The 22,099-nt window shown below is 34.9% G+C and overlaps 1 protein-coding gene across 1 annotated transcript; it reads left to right on the plus strand.

Annotated features, from left to right (window-relative positions):
• Positions 1-20,860: 20,860 nt before the first annotated feature.
• LOC110102486 (MADS-box protein AGL24-like) lies at positions 20,861-21,412 on the plus strand. Its single transcript, XM_020830835.1, has one exon. The coding sequence runs from the start codon at positions 20,861-20,863 to the stop codon at positions 21,410-21,412; it is 552 nt and encodes a 183-aa protein (XP_020686494.1).
• Positions 21,413-22,099: the final 687 nt, after the last annotated feature.

The following is a 22,099-nucleotide window of genomic DNA, read 5'->3' on the forward strand; positions in this document are numbered from 1 at the left end:
CCAGAGTAGAGAAAACTCACACACTCTCAGGAAGCACCACCTCACTACACGAAGATAATTTGGTTTTCAAGAACAAAATATCTTGCCTTCAATTTATTACAGGGATTTGTTATTGTGATCCAGCCAGCAGAAGGTGGCAGTCGGCCTGCCACCTGAACTCCAGTGGGTATACAAGAACAAACTTTTTTTTCCTCGTACTGTAGATGAGAAGATCTTCCGGTGAGAAAATGACACTGCTCCTGCTTGGAGAGGCGACAGCTGGTTTATTCCATATAGCAACGTCACCACTAGCATCTACTTTCTTCGCCTGGCTTCACCACCAAGAAATTGATTCTTCCTTCTGAATCAGAAAAACTCATCGGCACTGTCGGAAATGCCAGCATCTCTGCCGGACTCGGAGGAGACATCGCGGTCACGAGAATGAAAATCAACATAGGAAATGCGATACAATTATGAATTACAATTGTCTGTCTCACTGGAGCAATCGGCTGCTTGATTCGTCGAAATCTTGGAATCAAGAACCATACGAGAACACCACCACCTGAAAGGGATCAGAGATCGGACCCAAGACCAGCACAGGGTACCATCACCTGAGGAAATTCAGGATACAGAAAAACAATGCCAAATGACGCCTGCGACGGACACTACAGGAAAAATGCCAAACACCGGCGATTTTTTCCGGCGGTAACTATGGAAAAACCTGCGGTTTTAAATTATACCGGTGGTTTCTCGACGACTTTTAAGCCGCCGGTAAAATTGGCGTAGGAAACACTTACCGGCGGCTTATTACCGGTGGTTTTGTTAGGCGGTGGATTTCCGGCGGCCTATATCGCCGGTGACTACCGGATTTGCAACCGGCGGTGTTCCGGCCGTTAATCCGCCGGTTACTTTACCGACGGCTTATCGGCGGTCACCTCATTGACAATATGACAGTGGTTAAAGAAGTCGTCGTGCATTCGCTAAACTGTCGGCTAGCGTCAGTACACCGCCGATTATTTTCTTGAGGGTCACCCGGCGGTCATGATCGACGGTATTACCGGCGGTTTACACGGCCCGGCTTTCACCGGATAATCGTCGGTGGCTATCGGTAACCGCCGGTATATTACCATCGGTTTAAGGAAATTACCGACGACTTATATTTAGCAGTCCGGTATAGTAGTTTTTGGCGGCCAAACCGCCGGTTGGCCACTGGAAACCTATAGCACCTGAAAAAAAAAATTGACAGCATTCCCTCTATTTGAGGGAGGTTCACCCTAAATTCTAAACCTACTGAAATAACAATACATAATAAGATATTTTGGGCAACACGTCGTTATATTCATCACAATTATATACATAACCACAAATTAAATAAACAAGTTTACAATCAAACATTAAGTAGTTATAAATAAGTTCATCAAACATAAAAAAAGTTCACCAAGCTCTAAATTCAATAAGGTTACAATCACAAGTTCTAAATATAATCATCAAACATAAAAAAGATCTAATCCTCAGTTGTATCTTCACTGTCTGGAGATGGATGCTCCTCTTGCTCATTCTTCCTTTGATTTTCAACTCTATATGATTGCAGCTCTGCTTGCATTTCATTTTAAACTTTCTAATTTCTTCAATCTCACTAGATTGAACCCTTCTCATCTCTTCAATCTCCCTAGTCAGTGCTGCAACTCTCTCGCTTACATATTCTTCAGCTCCACTTGGATCATGAAATGCAGAGGTGGATGAACTGCCCTAAATAGCATAAGCCTGTGAACCCATGCGATATACCCTCCCCCTGTCTTCCACCAACAACATCTGACCATGTATGATACTCAGAAATATGGGCCAATCCAGAAGATGATCCCTCGCCACTGGACTACCGACTTTCTCTAGCTCGTACAAAATCATCCTGCAAGTTACAATTAGTTTTATTAAAAAAAAAATTATTCTAAAACTCTAAAAAATTTTACTCACATGAGCCTTCTTAGCCTTCTCATCAACCCACTAATGGTCAGCTTGATGTTGATGAGTTCTTATATGTTACTCTAATGGTGTTGGCTCCCGACCAAGATGCTCTTTTTGAAAATTTGATGCTTAGTTATAATAACATAAATATATGTAATAAATTAATTCAAAACACTTACCAGTCACCGCCTATGTTCCGTATGAGGTACATATCCACCAGTATGAAGAGAGCTTCCTAAACCACCACAGTCAGAGGCTCTATTCTGTTTATTCTGCTCTCTCATTTTTATAAACTCAGGGGTTTCCCAAGCACTATTAAAATCAGCCCAAACGCCCTCTCCAATCCAATTAGGACGCTGCCTGGACTTTCTAATGTCCGTAAACATGTCCCTGAGACGGGTTGCTCCTCTCCTCTCAAAATTTGTTCTGATCCTCGTGCTGTACTCAGGCAACCACTTAAATTCTTTCTATAAAAATTTAGGCAATACCAAAAAGATTAGTACAAATTAAATCACATTTTTGAAATCATACCAAAAAAACATACATGAAATTCTCCAAACCACATATCTCTAACCGGCTTTGGGATCTTCTTCCAGGATAAGTAAGGAGCATCATATTTATTTTTTATAATATCCCGGATCATATGTATAGGTGGCCTTAAAGAACTGAAGCTGCAGGTTACTTTTTGGTCAATAACACGTAATATATCATAATATAAATAACTTAATTAATAATATAAACTGACTTACTTATCGCTTTTAGGCTTAATGTATTGATGCTTATCTGTTGCAGTTGCATGATCGCTAGCGCCAACCTCTGGTGGTCTAGATGGTCCACCCCTGTTCATGCTGCACCGAATAGGGGTAGTAATATAGGTAAGGGTAAGGAGGGTGGGGACCAGTGGAAGGACCAGCTGCTTGTGATGATGGTGGAGGGTAATATGGATAGAATGGAGAAGCACGTGTCTGATTTGGAGAGGAGTGAGGACTAAATGTCCCTGACCCTGCTCACTCTGTGGCTTAAACCGATGAGCAATACAGGTGCGACAAATAACTTATGCTACATCATCCTTGTAGTATAACATACATCCATTGATACAACAATTAATTTTTGTAGCGGTAAGACCCAGCTTGGATACTAATTTCTTTGTTCGGTACAAGTTTGAGGGAATTAAATTGCCCGCTGGATTAGTTTCTTTCATAAGATCAATAAAGTCATTAAAACATTCACGGGGAATATTATACTCAGTTTTAATACTTAGCATCCTCACTGCAATGGATAATTCTGAATGTGTACTGCAACCATTAAAAATTAGCTTGTGAGCTGAATGTAATAACTCAAAGAATTTTTGTGTTTCTGCATTTGGTGGCTCTTCCACACTAGACCTTAAATTATGACCTGCTACATCAAAAATAAGGTCTTTATAGGGTCTACTCATTTGATCTTCATCAAATATTTCATAAGCTATAGATGAACTGGCATGAGCATCTCTGTGTGGCTCGTACTCGCCATGTGATGTCCAAATCCAGTAGTTTGGAACAAATCCCCTATGATATAAATCAAGCTTCACATCATCGGGCTTCAGGAATGCTAGATTTTTATGCTTTGAATACGGACATCTAAACATTTTATCAAACTGAAAGGAAGGCAGTTGAGATGCAACTTGAATGAAAGTTTCAACTCCCTGTATAAATTCAACTGTCAATCCTTTTCGACCCGGCAATAATCTGTTATACATCCATTATCTCTCTTCTTGGATAGTGATTTGGACGTTGAAATAAACGTCCCCCTTCATAGTTATGAAAACATTTATTAGAACACATGTGCAAACGTGTTATACTTTAGGTGGATGAGTGGATTTACTCATAGTATAATTTTCAATGAAATTAATCTCCAGAGCAAAGGGCATTAACCCAAAAAATTGGCTATATAATAGCTTGTGATTACAACTTTATATGAGGATGAAAATTAAAGATGTTGTATAAGCTTGGAACTTGTGGTCTTAAAAAATTCACACCCCGACCTCTGCTGAGAGAATTCTAATGTGTGTTCTAGATGTATGATATTCTTAAGCTTTTCTTAATGTATGATATTCTTAAGCTTTATTCACACATCATATCTATCTTAACATTCTTATTTTACTGTATGGGGAGAAGGCCATTGAGCTGAAGGGACGTGGAGAAGGATGGTTGGCAAGGCTATAATTGTAATTTCATTATATCTTGCTAAGTAAATTTAATGCACCCGAGTTTATTGTTAAAGTTGGAAAATTGTAGTGGATGTTGCGTTTTTAGTGTAGAGGATGAGACTATATTAAGTTCAAGAATATGTCAATATAAACTATAATATTCAAACTCTGGTGAATATATACTATGATTTTTAGTGAAAGAAATCTAAAGGTGTTGATGTTGATGGAGACAATAAAATTGAGATAATCCCTCACTTAAAAGAAGAGGAACTAAATGGGTTGAAGTTGATAGGTGATTAAAAATGGCCATGATAATCCTTCTTCTAGAACGATGAGAGATTAAATGACCAGTATAGCCTATATGCAATTGAAGGTTGTTTGAAAGGTGTGCTTTTTTAGAGCTAGGGAAGCAAACTAAATGACTAGAACTTCATACCCGGCAATGTGGAATAATATTCATTTTAGGGCATTTACCGGCGGTCGTGACCGCCAGTAATTTCATCACTTATCAACGGCGGTCTCCACCACTGGTAAACCATCGGTAAGATTTAAATCCGGCGGTTTAACCGGCGGTTACAAGACCGTCACTAATACCGACGGTCTAACATTACCAAATTACCAAACCCCCGGGTAGGCCACCGGATTAACCGCCGATAATACCGGCAGTCCTTTAACTGCCGGTCATGACCGCCAGTAAGCGGCGTTTTTCCTATAGTGGGAGGTGATACGACAACGGACAAAAAAGCCAGCAACTTGCCGGCTCTTAATCCAAATGACACCGGCCAGGTAGGGGGCTCGACTAATCCATGTCGATAATCCGGTGACGGTCGCCAGACACCGCTCCAAGAACTTCTTGGAGGAAAGATCCACCACCTACGAATCACTCTTAGGATATAGGAAACACATGAGACTAAACTCACATCATATTCATATCTCAAAATCTATTTTTATTACAAGACATTAGCCTATATTTATAGACTTTAGGTAGTCACAAAATAGGCTACACAAGAAATAGAGCTACACCAGTCACTAACAAGAAAATACAATTTTATTATATGGACGCTCCTACGTCAAAAACTAATAACACTGCGGTGCTAGTCGATCAAATAGTAAACTAGTCAAATGAAAGGATCGACTATAGAGTGTTATAGTCAGGTACAATCACAATGCTCATACTTTGGAACTTAAAACACCATCCTTTTAATTAGTTCCCTGTCACGATATTCAACTCATATTAGCGTTGTAATGCTTGGGAAGACCACCTCCATGGAGCTCATATAATATTCTCAATAGGGTTTATGGAGGTGCTACGACACTTACTCAATTTAGAAAAAAAACTCAAGGGCATTATTCCACGATGCTTGATCTCATTTTTATATGAGGTAACTAGAACCTGCTTTGAGTTTTTTGCTGGTGACCTAATGATTGGAAGCTATCCAATTCTCAACCATATAGGTCCTAATAAAAAAAACATATTATAAGAGAAAAAAAAGTGTGTTGTGATGTATATAAATTAATGCGGAGTAAGCTAGTGAAACTAGACAATCTCAATATACACGCTTAAAAGAAAAACATTGCAAAGAGGCAGATGAGCCTTATATGAAACTTTATGTACAACCCTTATAAAAGCAAAGAAGCAAAGGCCATACACTTAGCACCTACAAAAAAATATGTAATAAGGCATAAGCTCAAGTAATCTCTCTACTCTTCACTCTTATCACCTAATTTAAATATATACTTATTGGTCGAGTATTAAGAAAGTTTCATGAATGTTAATGGAAATTTGCATTTGATAAGTAAATTTTTTTTTTCTTTTACCTTATTTTATTTATGAAGCCATGTTTATATAAGCAGTATGAAAAAAATTTAGTACTAAATGAAGCCATCATAGTAGAACTTATAATCCCAAAAATATATATTATGAACCTATCTTGTCACATATATTCAATTTTTTGACACTTGATTATTTGATGCAAGACCCCTATTAAAGTAAAAGAGCGATGGTCATAGCTTTATCACATACAAAAGAGAATATTTTTATAATACTCTTTAGTGTAATAAAGTAGCAAATCAATTAAACACAAGCTAAAAACCACATATCTAACAAATAATGGTTCAACAATTCCCATTTATCACAAAAGAAAAAAAATTTCTTCCCACCTTGCATTATATGCTCCTACTATAAGCATTTATCTTCCCAAGTTTTCATATAATCTTTTATCTACTCAAAAATTAACATCTAATAGCAAGTGCATTTTCTCCCTCCATGCCAATGGTTTAAATCTTTAGAATCAACTAACTAACAAAATCATTTTGGAGGGTTACAACTATCAAAGATTTCATATTCTCTCAAGAATCTTAACCTTTCACTCCATAATCACCTCCTTAAATATTTGTTATTAATGCTTCGATATTCCTCTTCAAGCCATTGCATCAATGATACAGCAGAAGGGCAAGTCTCACAATATCCATTCTTCTCATCCTTTTTGTAATGCATGTAATTATTATAAAATTCACAGACATTCCTTTCGAATGTTTATTAGAAAGTATCAAAATTTGTTTTAAATAGTGTATTTTTACGTAAGATCTTCATAAGTACATTCTTTATATCCATGATATAAGTTGACAATTGACTTTTTAGAGCAACAAGATCAATTGTAAAAAAATCACTTGCATAGATTATTAAAATCAAGGCGACAATTTCTCCAATAAAGATGGTTTAAATATTTTGATTCTCTGCTTCAAATTTATTCATTTTGTAAATATTCTTTTCAATGTGGTCATATTTTTGTAATTTAAATAAATTTCACTTTAAAAATGTTAATTAATAGGTTTGCTTCACAGTATTAGATAAGTTTAAGATTTTGACTCTCCTATTTGTCGTCAAGCCTAAACTTCACAATAATAATTTCATGTATATAAAATGCTAATTAATAAGTTTACTTCACAGTAATAGATAAGCAAAATTTATTATATGTAAAAATAAAGCATATAAAAAAAGTATAAAATTAATAATTTTACTTTTCAAAATGCCACCAAGGTCTTTTCAAATAGGCTAACGAGCTCAGCACACTTTACATGCCCACACTACACTATCATCGTATTCTTTCTTTTTGGGATCGAAGACTTACTCTTTCGGCCACCTCTGAGTTGGCAATGCCTTTCATCACTTTTTTAATGTCGTTCCTACCCCCATATGAAAGCTCGATGTCGATAATAAAAAACTACCCTTAAGGCTTTTTTGGTGGGATAATAACTTATGTTTAATGGGAATCAAAAAGTTGGGAGCAAGGGCGGAACTAGCCTTTCATTTTAGGAGGGGGAAAAATTTTCAAATAAATAGACAAAATTAAAAAAAAAAGTGGCATAATTCAAAGCAAAATATTGTATTACATAATAAAAATAAATTGAAAATTATTACAAGCTTAATAATCTATTTTATTTCTTTTGATAATGTTGCATTACAACTTCATTAGGAATCAAATCAAACACATCTTCGTCAATGTAAGTACTAAACAATTATCAAGCCAATCATCACTCATCCTTCTATGCAATCGATGTTTGATAATCCTTTTTGCAGAAAATTCTCTTTCTACTATAGTAGTGGCAATTGATAAAGTTAATGCTAAATGATAATTTTAAAAACAAAATGATATACACGACCCTTCTTAACCTTAACAATTTGATTTGCAAGATCAATAATATTGTTTAGAAAGATGAACTCATAATTGGTGCACATATCGATGATATAAGTTGACAATTGATTTTTTAGAGCCATAAGATCAATTGTAAAAAAATCACTTGGATATAAGTTTGCTAGACGTATCAATTTCCTCTCATCGTAAGCATTAAATGAATCAGTTGGATTTAAGTATGTCATATAAAGAAGCAACTCAGTACTAGATTAAGAAAAATAATTATTTGGCTCTTAAAGTTGCATGTCAATCACAGTGTAGAATAATTCTATACGATAATGATGTAGGTTTAATATTTCTTCACCTCTTTGTATTGATCGACAGCGAGTATTGTATGTATTATTAATGTTTGAAACTTTAACTTCAAAAATACTACATAAACTTGATACCTCCTCAAATAAAGCAGTCCATCCATTCTCCCTTAGAATATGTAGTCGTTGTTTGGATATTTTCACCAATTTCATTACATTTTATATGTCTTGATTTTTCTTTTGTAATAATTGTGATAACTCATATGTGATTTCCAAGATATCAATCATTAAATGCATTGTAAAAATAAAATAAAAAGATTCTATTATATTAATCAGAGCATCTGCTTCAACCAAATGTTGATCATGTACCCATTCTTCTTTAACAATCTCAAGCACCTCAATTACGAAAGCATACATTCTCATGAGACTAATTAAAGAATGATAATATGAACTCCATCAAATATCACCAGATCTTTGTAAATTAGTCTCTTGATTTAAACCTTGATCGCTTAACAGACAATTTCATCATTATGATTTGCAAGGAAATCAAGAAGCTCCAAATAATTTCCTCGATTCATTGATTCGGATGACTCGTCATGCCCACAAAATGATAACCCTTTATGTAATAGAAATCGAATAAAATCTACCACAGTAGTTAATATGATCCTATAATCTTTTTTGTTCTTCTCCTCATTACTCAACCATAATGTAGGGAGTTTGTGTTCGTGATTCTTCAACAAATCTTCACTTTCTTGTCTTTCCTTGTTATGCTCACAACTATGCTCTCCAACATGAACAAGTAGTTTTTCTTTCTTCTTTCAATTTCTGAATCCTTCACCAAAAAATGAGTCTACACCAGCTTGGCCCTTCCTAATTTGTTCTTGGGGTTTGAATAGGTAGCAATAAAGGCAGAAAATATCATCTTTTTGTATGTTGTACTCTAACCAATCAGCATATTTTTCAAACCATTTAGGATTAAACCTTCCTGCAATATTCCCAAATAATGTTTGGGGGAATTGATGACTTCTCAATTGATGTGGTCTCTTTAAAAGATAAGTTCTTCAAATTTTATTCCTATCATTCATATCATAACTCCATATTGAAGGTCAAAGACCAGGATCAGCTGGGAGATTGGTCAAATAATTCTCTACATTTTCTTTCCTCTTTAAATAGTGTTCCATTTATTAAGTCCTATGAAGGTATTCAAGATCAAATTGAAAATTAAATATACATTTTAAGTATACATTATTGAATTCACTCACACCAAATAAATAGATTGATGCAAACACATTAACAAAATGAAAGAAGGATATTAATAAGAACTAAAATTAAAAATTCATTTATGAAGATAAATGCATATACCAAAATATTTTTTATTTAATTAATGTCTTAAATTAATTTATTTAATCTATGTAGTACATTATAAAATTTTTTAATTATAGTGCATATTTTATGTATGTACTTTAATTATTTGAAATATAGGAATAGAAATTAGAGGAGTTTATATTAAAATTGATGAGATTTACCATGAATTAGGTAAATCTTAATCTCTCTAAATATTATGAGAGCCAAATATTAATAATAATTCCTCTAAGATAATTCTATGATGATTATCAGTTAAATTAATAACAGATTAATTATTCTGAGCTTAACTAAGTTAAAACAGCTTATGTATTTGCTTATTCTCTTCAAATGTAATAAAAACCAAATATTAACCATAAATCCTCTTGGAATGTGAGTGAGATATATAGTATATTACTCACTTGATTAAATATTATGAACTATGATGCTTTTTTTATCATGGCATCCCGATCTGTTGTTGTTTATAGGGATATAGATTTGTTTAATTGGAATATATTATAGACAAAGCCCTACATGGGGTCCTAGTTGGGTACCCATGATTTACTCGGATGGGCTTTGCCCATCCACGCCCACCCATGGTGACTTTCGGGATGTCGTACCCACCTATATCAACTCACTTTACATGTTTTTTTGAACACAACCTGCCATAGACTGATGCCCTTGAGGCTTGTTGTCCTTTGCATTGATTGCAAACTTTCAAGCTGCATGTTAAAATTTATCATAGTCGCAACGTGCTTAAGTTCTTCACACTGTGTAGTGAGGATTGTAGTAATATAAGATATACAATGATTAGCAATATAAATCAATTTATCCCCCGATGTTGAGTACCCACCTATACCTACCCACAAGGCCATGGGCGTACCCATAGCATTTCTCCAAGGGTGATACTTAATGGCTTGATTATAAGATTTAGTAATAATAACTGATTGAAGAATCATAAGCAAGTCGAGAATAACTTTTGGCCTTTGATGACCTGTTTTCAATCTAGTTTGCATAGGATGTGTAGAAATAGTTTGTTGTAGTGGAGGCTGTAGAGTTTGTGGAGCTAAAAAAGGGCCATAAGAGACATGGAGCCATTTGTAGAATTTGGAGATGATGTAGGTAAAAAAGGATTATGTTCTGGAGAAATGGGCTGAATTGTAGGTAAAGTAGATGGAGAGGATGGTGTAGTAAATGTAGGAGTTGTAGCAGGAAGAGAAGTTGGTGTTAATAGAAAGCGATTTTTGAGGTGGATTAAGTAATGGGTTCAGTGATGATGATGAAGTGGAGCTAAATGGAAATAGATGTTCATGTTTTTGATTGAAAAAGTATAGTTTTGAAAAAGATTAATTTTCTTTGGAAAAGTTAAATTTCTTGAGTTTTTATTTTGAAATCAAACACAATATTAGGAATAATATATCGTCTCAAAAAGAAAAGAATATCATTCACTAATAGGTTCAAATTACAAAACTTTAATTTTATCCTGATTATGTAGTCAAACTCAGGAAAGAATTACATTTGACCCCGAAGGATCAAAATGTAATTTAATCGAGTATTTAACTATGTTAATCTTGATAAAATGATCATTAATTTCAAATTCAAAATCATAATAATATGACGACATATCTTTCTAAGGAAAGAAAATATCGTCTATTATTAATCATTTGAAAATGACGATAGTGATTGTCAAATTGTAATTTTCATAAGAGAATTAATTAAAGGTTTCAAAAAATTTAATTTTGAAAATCAAGTCTGGGTTTCTAAATCTCCTACGAGCGCAATCCCTCGTTGTTAATTACATCGTAAGGAAATCGGAGTCTTCCTACGAATACTCTCGATTAAAATAGCGGTAGAAATTTCATTTAAGATTTTCAAAGATCGATATCAAAGGAGAAAAAGATTTGAAATTTCAAATGGGATTGGATCGAAGTTGAGCACTTATTTCTGGAGTCAAAGGAGGAGAAGTAGGAGGTGTTTTGAGATTCTGAATTACTTCAGAAACACTTCAGCCTATCCTAAGTATTGGGCTTGAATTTGATTGAAAAAGATTTTTAAGTTAAATGGTCAATTTTATTAAAAAATTAGGATTAGATTCCCGGATGTTGAGGTCTTATAGCCCGAGCTTGCCTCAGAACCTAAGTCTAAATTGGGTACTAAAAAGTGACCCGAACCTAACCAGTGCAATGCGAATCCGGACTTACCCCGGCCTGGATTAGGGAGCCAGCAAAACCACATATGATCTTTAAAATTATGTATCAAGTCATTTAATGTTAGAATGGGTAGGGACATTATTTAAGATAGGTTTTCAAGAATATGGCCGACATCTAGAGCAGTTCCTAAATGGCCCTTTGACTTATGTTGGGCGTTTAATGCTTAAGCTAATGCAATTAAAGTTTTAGAGATTTTTAAATTTGTTGCTAATGCGATGCATGCTAATTGTCTCGATTAAATGCTTGAATTTGAATGAAGGATTTTGAAATGAGAACTCCCGGCGGTCCCGAACTTACTTCTTAAATTCGTTAGAGTTGCTATACGAGCTTAAATATTTTAATTTTGTTTAAGTAGAAAAATCTTACTGAGTCCTTAAGAGCCTACGATCAGGTTCCAGGCTAAATCAAAATCGACATGCAAGAATAGCCAAAAATTACAAAAAGCAAGCAATCCTATATCTCAATCAACATCAAACATTAATCAAATCAATTAAATTAATATTCAAACTGAAAGTCCATAGGCAAGTGCCTTTTAATATTACATCTTATAATTGCGGAAAAGTAAAGTGGCCGGGCACCACTGACAACAACCTGAATTTCTAATCCTAAAACTCAAGTGACTTGAGATTTGGGATTTTTTTCATTATCCACTTCTTTATCTTCTCACGAGCATCTTGATTCGTTGGTTCCGGATATCCAAATGAAAAGAAACTCCCCCTTGAATGGGGTGTTATCTTTTCTCTTTGGATACTTGAAGAGCATCCAAACTTGATCTTCCAAATGGACAAAGACTCTCCCTTTTAGGGATGTCTTCTCCTCTTTGGAATTCAAGTTGGATCTAAACATCCTAACTCAAATCACTTTAAATACAACTCAAATTATATCAAATTATATTAATCAAAATTGAAAAATCTAGACTTGATCCTGCAGGGTTATCCTAATAATCAGCAGTTATATATAATCCCAAGCAGTTATAATTGATCTCAAGCAGTTGATATATTTGAAATTTAAATGCTCAACAGTGTGGAGTAAAAAAATAAACAGACAATTAATCAATTATAAGCTAACAACCATCATGTAGTGAAAACTCAAAAACCCGGCACACGGCAAAAAAGTAAACACCGGCCTATCCTAAAACTAGAGTTGGTTGTCATAGAAAACCATCTAAAGTGTGTGAGGTAGGCCGTGTGGTTTGGATATGTCCTATGGAAGGCAATTTGTTAAAGTTATTTGAAGTTCTGATTGGTTAAAAGGCTTAATAGAAGATTTAAATTTGAGTTTAAGTATTAATGATTTGAAATTGAATTTAAGGTTGATTTTAATGGTTTCTAGAGTTTTAAGACAACATTCAAATTTTAGGAATTTTCTAGATTATTTAATCAATTAAATATGGGGTCAAAAGTTGACTTTTTAGTTAAAAGTGTTTTCTAGAAAGTTGCCATTTTATTAAAATACTAGACCTTAATACGATCAGTTAGACTATAAGTATGCTGAAATTGGATTTTTCTGGATTTAGTTATGAAGGTTTGAAGTTTTGAACAGATTTTGACTTAAAGTTGACCGTTTTGTTGACTTTTTGAATTTGACTGATTTTCGAAAGTTTGAAAATTTTAATAAATACTAGACTTAATTATGAGTTGAATGCAATTGAGTTTGGTCAATTTGAAGTTTTCTTGACTTAGTTATGAAATTTTGAAGTTTTTGTATTTATTGAATTTTTAAAATTACTTAATTAGAGGGGTTGATTTTACACCAAATGAATTCCAAACTCCTTGAAATTAACTCCAAAGGTTATGGATGACTTAAGGAGATATTCCCAAGTGTTTGAGAATTTTTTGGAATTTTAAATATTTTTTAATTAATTAAATTAATTAAACATTAAATTTCACTTAAATTTAAATTAAAGTCAGATTTGCTGTCAAATTGAGTTGGTTTTAATTTTCATTGATTAAATGTTTAATTTTAGTCAGTTAAAGAGGTTTTTTGTATTTTTTGGATTTAAACTTGATTTATTAAAATGTTTGGAAGTTTTAAAGCTTAATTAAGTGTTTAATTTTGACTGGTTTAATTTTCTGACTTAATGAACTCCAAATTGGATGAAATTTGAACCTAAGGTGTAAAATTGTTTACTGTGTTCATGTTTCACCCCTATTGGGTGTGTGTACAATGCCCTAGGAATTTTCTAAATTTTTTAGACATTTTCTAAAATAATTTTCCTATGTGTCTATACTGTTCAAATTGGCCTAAAATTTGGTGTGTCTAACCTTGGTGCACATGCTTTCACACCACAGAAATTTCACAGCAAAACACTAAGAAATTAGAGAGTTATGAATTTTCAAAATTTAGGGTCCAAAATGGACCCTTTACCTTGAAAATTAACATCACAGAAATCCGTTGGGTATTTGACCCTAGAAAAATCATTAAACATGCCTAGGATATCCAATAATCTTCCACTAAAATTTTGGGCTCAATTGACCACTGGATTATGAGAAATTTATAAAACATTGATTTCAAATAATCAACTATATCTCATAACACAGTGACTAAATTAACTTAATTATAATTTTAATAAATACTACATCAAATTCCCTTTCCAACGAGCCCAAGAACGTCTAATTTGGTGAAAAATTCAATTTTCTATAAATTTTGGAAGATGTGGACATTTTTTTGAATTTGTTTTGACATTTTTGGTCAAACTGACTGCCGAATTGCAGCACACAATGGGAACGCGCCACGTGGCGAGCTGAAGCCCGCCATTTAAATGAGTCAGCTATTCCAGCCACGAGGACGAGGTCCTTTTTGTTGAACCAGAGCTAGAAAACTTCAAATGCCCATAACTTTTAAAATACTCAATGAAATTGCATTAAATTTGAACTGTAGCTAGAGGGCAATATGATCTAATAATTCCTGAAGTTTGGAGGCTCCATACATTTTAGATTTGCTACAGTTTTAAATTGAAATTGAAAATAAAAACTCGAATAACTTACAATCCAACCGTAGGGTTTTTGTGTTCTTGAGCTCGTTGGAAAGCTGCAGGGATCCTCTACAACTCTTATGAAGACACCAAGATCTGGATCTTGTTGGATCAAAAGTTATATTTGAAACTCCTCTTTCTCTCTCTAGGTTCCTCTCTCTTCACCAATGAGGCTTTGGAGGCTCTGGATCAGACAGATTAAGTGAGTGATGACTTAGGGGTTAAATGCATGTCCATAGGATATTTTTGCCCATTGAATCATTTTCTTATCAAATGGGTGGCTAGGATCAACTGATTAACTCCCTAGATGCTTACCATGTGGTCTAGAAGTTGATGAGAGTAGGAGAATCAAAAGGACAAAAGGACATGAGGTGTAAAACCTCTATTTTGCCCTTTGGGGCACATGGCTTGATCAAGAGCCATTTGATTTTTATCTAATGGTTGTAAAATGCTCTAGGGAGGTTCTAGAGAGATTCCTAACGGCTGGAGACGTTTATGAAGGAGGGGATTAAGCTTAAATGGTGTTTTGACAATGTTTGACCCCTCCAAAGGCCCATATAAACCATTTGACAAGTCAAAATGCCACATAAGCTGATGAGGTGGCATGGAGAGTATTTTGAATTACTGTTGGAATAAATTCAAAGGAGTTTAAAAGGTTCGGTTGGCTATATGAGCAAATTAGTGAATGTATGGTGAGATTTAACCAAGTTTCAATAAGTTGACTTGACCAATTTTAACTAGATTTTATTGGCCAAGATTCAAGGAATGATTAGGCCATGTTTTGAAGTTTATTTGAAGTTTGAAAGGGTCGAATGGGTTGAATAGATTAAAATAACCTATTTAAACATTAAAGTGTATTTAGGTCAACCTAGGTTTACTTGGTCAACTAGGTTGGCCCAGGACTTGAATTTGGGCTCAACAAATTTGGTTTGATGTTTTGAGTATGTTGGAGATGGTCTCAAAGTTTGGGGAGGTCAATTCAATCAAAATATCTATTTTGACCCTTAAGGGCCTATTTTGGTCAACTAGGTTGACCCAGGGTCTAGAAATGGGCTCAATCAATTTGAAATGACATTTGGAGACTATTGGAGGTGGTCTCCAGGTCTGGAGAAGTCGAATCAGTTAAAATGCATATTTTGCCCTTTAAGGGCCTGGTTGGTCAACCTAGGTTGACTTGGTCAACCAAGTTGACCCAAGGTCTGGGTTTGGTTCTGATAGGTTTGATTTGACATTTAAAACTTGCTGGAAGTGGTTGCAAGTGATTTGGAGTTTATTTGGTTTGAAATTGATATTTGAGCCCCCCTAAGGGGTATTTTGGTGATTTTGACCCCTGGTCAACTGGGGGTCAAAGTGGGTAAAAAAAAATGCAGTTTAATGTTCAATGGGTCAGGATTAATGGTTTGGAAGTGATTGGAGGCTTTGTAGAAAGCTCCAAGGTCAAAATCCACTGGGTGGCAGGTCCAGCGGCATAGGTTGTAAATATTTGAAGGTTTATAGCCTTTGAAAATTAATTCAATTTCTGGGGTTAGAGACCTCAGAATGGGCTCAAATTCGGAGGGTTGCCTCCAGAGACATGTCATATCAGTATGCAACTGCCAGACTCTGAATCAGAGGTCGTTTAATTGGATTTTGAAGTATTTGAAAATTCACTGAAAAAGTCTTTTAGGACTTAGCCTTTTACTCATGAATTTGGCTCTGGATTTTTTTGGATTTGAGTTGGATTATGGATTTGATCTATCCATATCATTTATGATCATTGATCATTTGGATGATCATAAGTGATAGGGTAGGATTGAACTAGATCAAAGGTAGGATTAAGATTTGAACTTGAGTTCGGACCAGGAGGAGTTCAAAGTCTGAATATGTCTGAAATTTGGATTTAATTGAAGTTTGAATTGAATTGATATCCTGATTGGCTTAAGGTAAAGATTGGTTTGAAGCCTAGATTGGTTTATGATTTAAATTAATCAGGTGTTTGGATTAATTTGAATTTGGATTGGTTCTAGAATCTAGAGGGACTCTAGTAGAATTTAAAAGTTTCAGGGCCTGGGGTCTAGAAGAATCCTAGGACCTAAAATAGGTCCTAAGATCTGGATCTAGGAGAATCCTAGAGTTTAGGTTGATCTGGAAGAATCCTAGGGTCTATAGTGGATCCTAGGGCCTGGATTGATTTGGAGTCTAGAAGGATCTTAGGATCTAGAATATATCCTAAGGTATAGATTCTAGGAGGATCCTAGAGTCTAGATTGGTCTGGAGATTAAATTGATATGTGATTAGGATTAATCTAGAGTCTGGGTGGGTCATTAATGACCTCATACAAAAATGAGGTTAACAGTTCATAGAAAACAACATGACGAGAGACATAGATTCGGTTGGCTTGTGAATTTAGACAATGATAACCCTAGTGAGAAGTAGAGTAACCCAGGAATATGCACTCATGAGAATGAGATGATAATTTATTTTTTGAAAGTGGTTGAAGCCAAGGGAAGCAGAGACAACCAAATGTTCTCAAATGGTTGTAGGATGCTAATGTGCCATATACTAGTTGATAAAGAATTTGAAGACAACAAGCTTTGGCTGGTAAGATGTTAATAAGATAGTTGGAGGTTAAGAGAGCTTCAGCTCAAAAAAATTGTGGAAGATGAGCATTATGAAGAAGTGCTTTAGTTGTTTCAAGAAGATGACGATGCTTACGTTTTGCAAGTCCATTATGTTCAGGTGTTTAAGGGTAGCGGAATTTGTGAGTGATACCATGCTGAGTTAAGTAAGTGCGAAAAAGAGTTCTTGTGTACTCTCCGCCACCATCTATTCTTAGAGTTTGAATGGAAGTATTAAAGGAGTTCTTTATAAGTTGGTGAAAATGCTAAAATTTTGAGAATGACTCATGTTTAGAATGCATAAGATAAATCCAATTATATCTTGTGTGATCGTCTATAAACAGAATATAATAACAAAACCATTAAAAGATGATACAGGAGCTGGTCCCCAAATGTCAGAATGTCTTAATTGAAAGGGTTTAAGTACATGACTAGTAGATGAAGTAAAAGGTAACTTGTGACTCTTTGCCACATTACAAGACGTACATATAAAGGTAGAAGGAGTACATATAGATGGAACTATATTAGAAAGAAATTGTAAAATCCAAAGATTCGAATGACCAATACGTGCATGCTATGGCTCGGGTAAGAAAACCGTGGATTGCAAAGCTTAAGGAGAAGCAGTAGAAACCATTGGAATAGGATTAAGACCATCTCGTGAATGATCACAAAGAAGGATTCTATTGTCCGAGAGATCCTTAATAAGAAAACCATGAGCATCAAACAATATAAAATAATTATTATCAGAAGTTAATTTGTTAAAGAAGATTATGAGAAAGAAGTGGAACATGTAGAAGATTTTTAAGACAAAGCTTACAGTTAGTATTGGGAATAGGAAGGACTCCTTGCCTAGTATGTTGAATTGGAAGAGTATTTTAGCTAGCAACAGAGACGAAATCAACTCCGAAATATGGTGTGGGTTGCTGTAGCTAAGTAGCATTAGATGTCAAATGAGAGGATGCATCAGAATCTAATACCCATTTAGTGATCGAAGAGGTCACGTCGCTATTTGAGTTGGTGAGCAGGGCACGTTGGTTGGCAGTTGAAGAAGTTGGAGCATACCGTATATTGCAACGATGCCAACAATTTAAAGCAACATGACCAAGCTTTCCACAAATTTGGCATTTTGGACGGATAACAGTCGGAATAGATGATCGATTGCTATTGTAATTTTGTGTGTATGAAGCATTTGGTCCAGAAGAACCTGTTATGAAGGGAGCTCCTCTTCCTCTAGCTCTTGAGGAAAATCTGCCACGGGGTGTGTTAAAACGTGCTGTCCACAATGCAGTGTGATCTGAAGGAGGCGGAACCTCCTTTTGCTGCTCATTTTGTAAGTTAATTTCTTCACTGCACAAAAGAGAATACAGTGCATCTAGAATAACCATCTGCTGGGTTGTGCGGATAGCAGATTTTAATGGGTTGTAGATGCGGCAAGTGATTTAATGTATGTAAAATAACATCCTCAACATCTATATGACCTCCGGAAGCTGATATGTTGTCCATACGAGCTTTAACTTGAGCAAGATATTGTGTCATGGTAAGCTCTTTCATTTGAATATGGTGCAACTCATTTTTATGTTGAATTACACTAGAACGATTTCTGGGTTGAAGTCGTTTTTCCAAGGTTATCCATATCTCATTAGCAGTAGATAGTGAAAGGATGTATGGAAGAACTAAAGTTGAAATTGCATATATAAAGCTGAAACAAAATTTTGATAAACGAGCTTCCATAGATGAAAATTGGCGTTATTTGGTTATGTAGCAGAAACAGCTGGAGGAGTGACACTTCCAGTCAAATAACCTTCAAACACATTTGCTGAAAAAAAGCTTGAAAACTTGAAAACGCCAGATGGGATAGTTCTCATTTGTGAGTGAAGTAGACACAATATGCTTCAAGTTGCTCACAAGAAACTTTAAGGAAGAAGGGATAGAAATCTCTGCCATTGCGGCAGAGAGAGAGGATGCAACTGGAGCAGAAGCGGAAGATCCTTGAGACGCCATTTGAAGAAAAAAAACAAGAAGCTGACCTAGAGCTTTGATACCATGAGAGCATTCTGCGTCATGACCTGCATTGAGAGATTAATGGAGATACAAACAGAACAGAACAGAGAAGAAGGAAGCTTCAGGAGAAAATAGCTATGTATCTCATTGTCTCTCTAGTGAAATGAAGGCAAATATATAAGCCTAAATACAGGGACAATACTGTAAGAAAATGACTAAAAGCTGACACCGCAGCTGACCAGCAGGAGAAGGTGCTACCTTACTCATGTCAACATTAAGTGGAGTAGGTTAAGTAACATGTACTAAGGATATACTCTAACACCGATTACTGATCTCTTTGGATTGATTTTACCTTGTATTCTCTTTTGTTTTTCTGTCATTTTGCTACATTGTTTCATATACTCCTTTTTTTATTTTAATAAAAAATTAAAAAGAAGTGCTAAATATTTTTTTTGAATGATCTTGAAATAAATTTTCTAATTTTTTTTTACTTGACATTTGAAAATCTGTATCAAAATCTAATTATTTTGATCAGATTGACAATTGAATGGCATATAATATTTAATTTTTTTTCTCGATCGAAGATCTCTCTTTGAGACAAACTACAAGACAATAAAGTTAAATGTTGTAGAGATGAGAATGGTCAGGTGGATAAGTCGCTTTACTCTTTGAGATAAAATGCAAAATGAACATGCACGTAAAAAAATTGTAGTAGCTCCACTGGTAGAAAAGATTAGTCACCTTATTAGATAGGTTGATCACATAAAATGTCGATCTTCTGCAGTTAGAAAAATAGATGTATTAAATTTTGCTTATGTTAAGAAAAAAGAGGTAGATGTAAAAAAAAATAGTTAGAAAATATAAAAAAAATAATTTTTTATTAGATTTAAAAAAAAATTTGACTCTTAACAAAAAAATAAAAAATAAAAAGAATTTATATAGCCGAACCCAAATTGTGCAATAAAAGCATGATTGTTATTTGTCGCCGAAGATCATCTCTATGGAAATAATTTTGACAATTTTATTCTTACAACTTTGATAGCGAATTTTTTTTTTTTCAAATAGAATGGCTAGATATTTAGCGTATTTTTAAAATTTTGTTTTTTCTGCAATGCATATTTCGAAATCTCATTTTCAAAAATTGAACGTTTATTAAATTAGCCGTTATAGATTAGCACGATACTCCTATACAAAATTCAAAATCTTCCCTGCTCTATTATTCCGAAATCTCCTTTAAAAAAAGAAATTAACGTTGAAAAAATTTCAAATCTCCCCTGTAATGATTAGAAAAATTAATCACTGTGTATAAACGCAATCTTCCTATCCAAAATTTCAAATATTACCTGCAATAACTAATAACCGTTAGAAAAATTAACCATTATATAAGACGAATACATTTTTAAAAATAATAGAAAATACAGACATTTCTTGAGTCTATAAATAACTCCTCCGCATTCCTCAACGACACTCTTCTGCATTCAACGAAGTCAAAAACTTCTAATCTCCCCTTACGATCTCTCTCTTTCGGATCTCACGGACATTTTTACATCCTCTTCTTATTGCTCTGCGTCACTCCTTAGCATTTCACAAAGTCAGAAACTCCTAATCTCCCCTGCACTCTCTGTTTTTCTGATTTGTCTTACTCTTCTCCCTCAAAACATCATGAATCCCGTCGAGGTCAAGAAGAGAATCTGCAATGGCCGTAAGAAGATTGATATAAAGCTTATAGAAAAAGAAGAAAATAGACAAGTCTGTTTCTCAAAACGCCGTAAAGGTCTTTTCAAAAAGGCCAGTGAGCTTTCCACTCTATGCGGGGCCGAAGTTGCCGTCGTCGTGTTCTCTCTCACTGGCAAGCCTTACTGTTTTGGCCACCCTTCGGTCGACCATGTCCTCCGCCGCTTTCTCAGCAATATTTCTGGCCCATCCGACACTTTGTCGCCGGCATCCACAAATTGTTCTGAACTTATCAACGATGATCAATTAGTCCAGAAGCCTTTTTGGTGGGATGTTGACTTGCATTCAATGGGAGACGATGAGTTGAGATTGTACGAAAAATTTTTACTGGAGCAACAAACTGTGGTTACCGAAGCTTCGGAAGCGGCAATGGAGCAGATTGACGCCGTGCCTCATACTAACCCAGAAGTTGGAGAAGCTGATTACTTTCTGTGGTTGCTGCAAGAGATTAAGGACTTACCGGATATTGATCCAATTTAATGCTTTGTATTTTTTTTTTTCTTTAACTTCCGTTCTACTAAGCTGTGCTGTAATTGTTTAGTGAATTGTGATAATTGTCTCGGGCTTTAGACTTTTTGTTTCCCAACTTGGGTATATTAGATGTTTGTTTTGATATGATTAATAAAATCAAGACATCAATTTCTCCAATAAAAGAAGGTTTCAAGGTTTTGATTCTGTGCTTTAAATTTATTCATTTTTATAAATATTTTTTTTTTCAAAGTGGTCATATTTTTATAATTTAAAGAACTTTCACTTTTAAAATGACGTCAAGCCTAGACTTCACAATAATAATTTCATGTATATAATATGTTAATTAGACCTGTCAATTTCGGGTTACGGGTCGGGTTCGGGTCAACCCGAAATTGACCCGGTACTATTCGGGTTCGGGTCGACCCGACCCGTTTTTTCAAACGGGTCGATTTTCTGGACCCGAACCCGAACCGCTTCGGGTTCGGGTCAACCCGACCCCACCTATTTCAGCCAAAATCCAAATCTCGCCGGCGAAGAAAAACAGGCGAACAACGAATTGCCTCGGGACAACGGACGACGCGGCTGCCTCGGGACGGCGGAATTGGTTGGGAAATTATATATATATATATATATTTTTTAATAAAGAAATAAAATTTCTAATTTTATAATTTAAATATTCAATTTTTTCAGATTTCA

The sequence above is a fragment of the Dendrobium catenatum genome, unplaced genomic scaffold (assembly GCF_001605985.2).
Source record: "Dendrobium catenatum unplaced genomic scaffold, ASM160598v2 fragScaff_scaffold_173, whole genome shotgun sequence".
NCBI classification, from domain to species: domain Eukaryota; kingdom Viridiplantae; phylum Streptophyta; class Magnoliopsida; order Asparagales; family Orchidaceae; genus Dendrobium; species Dendrobium catenatum.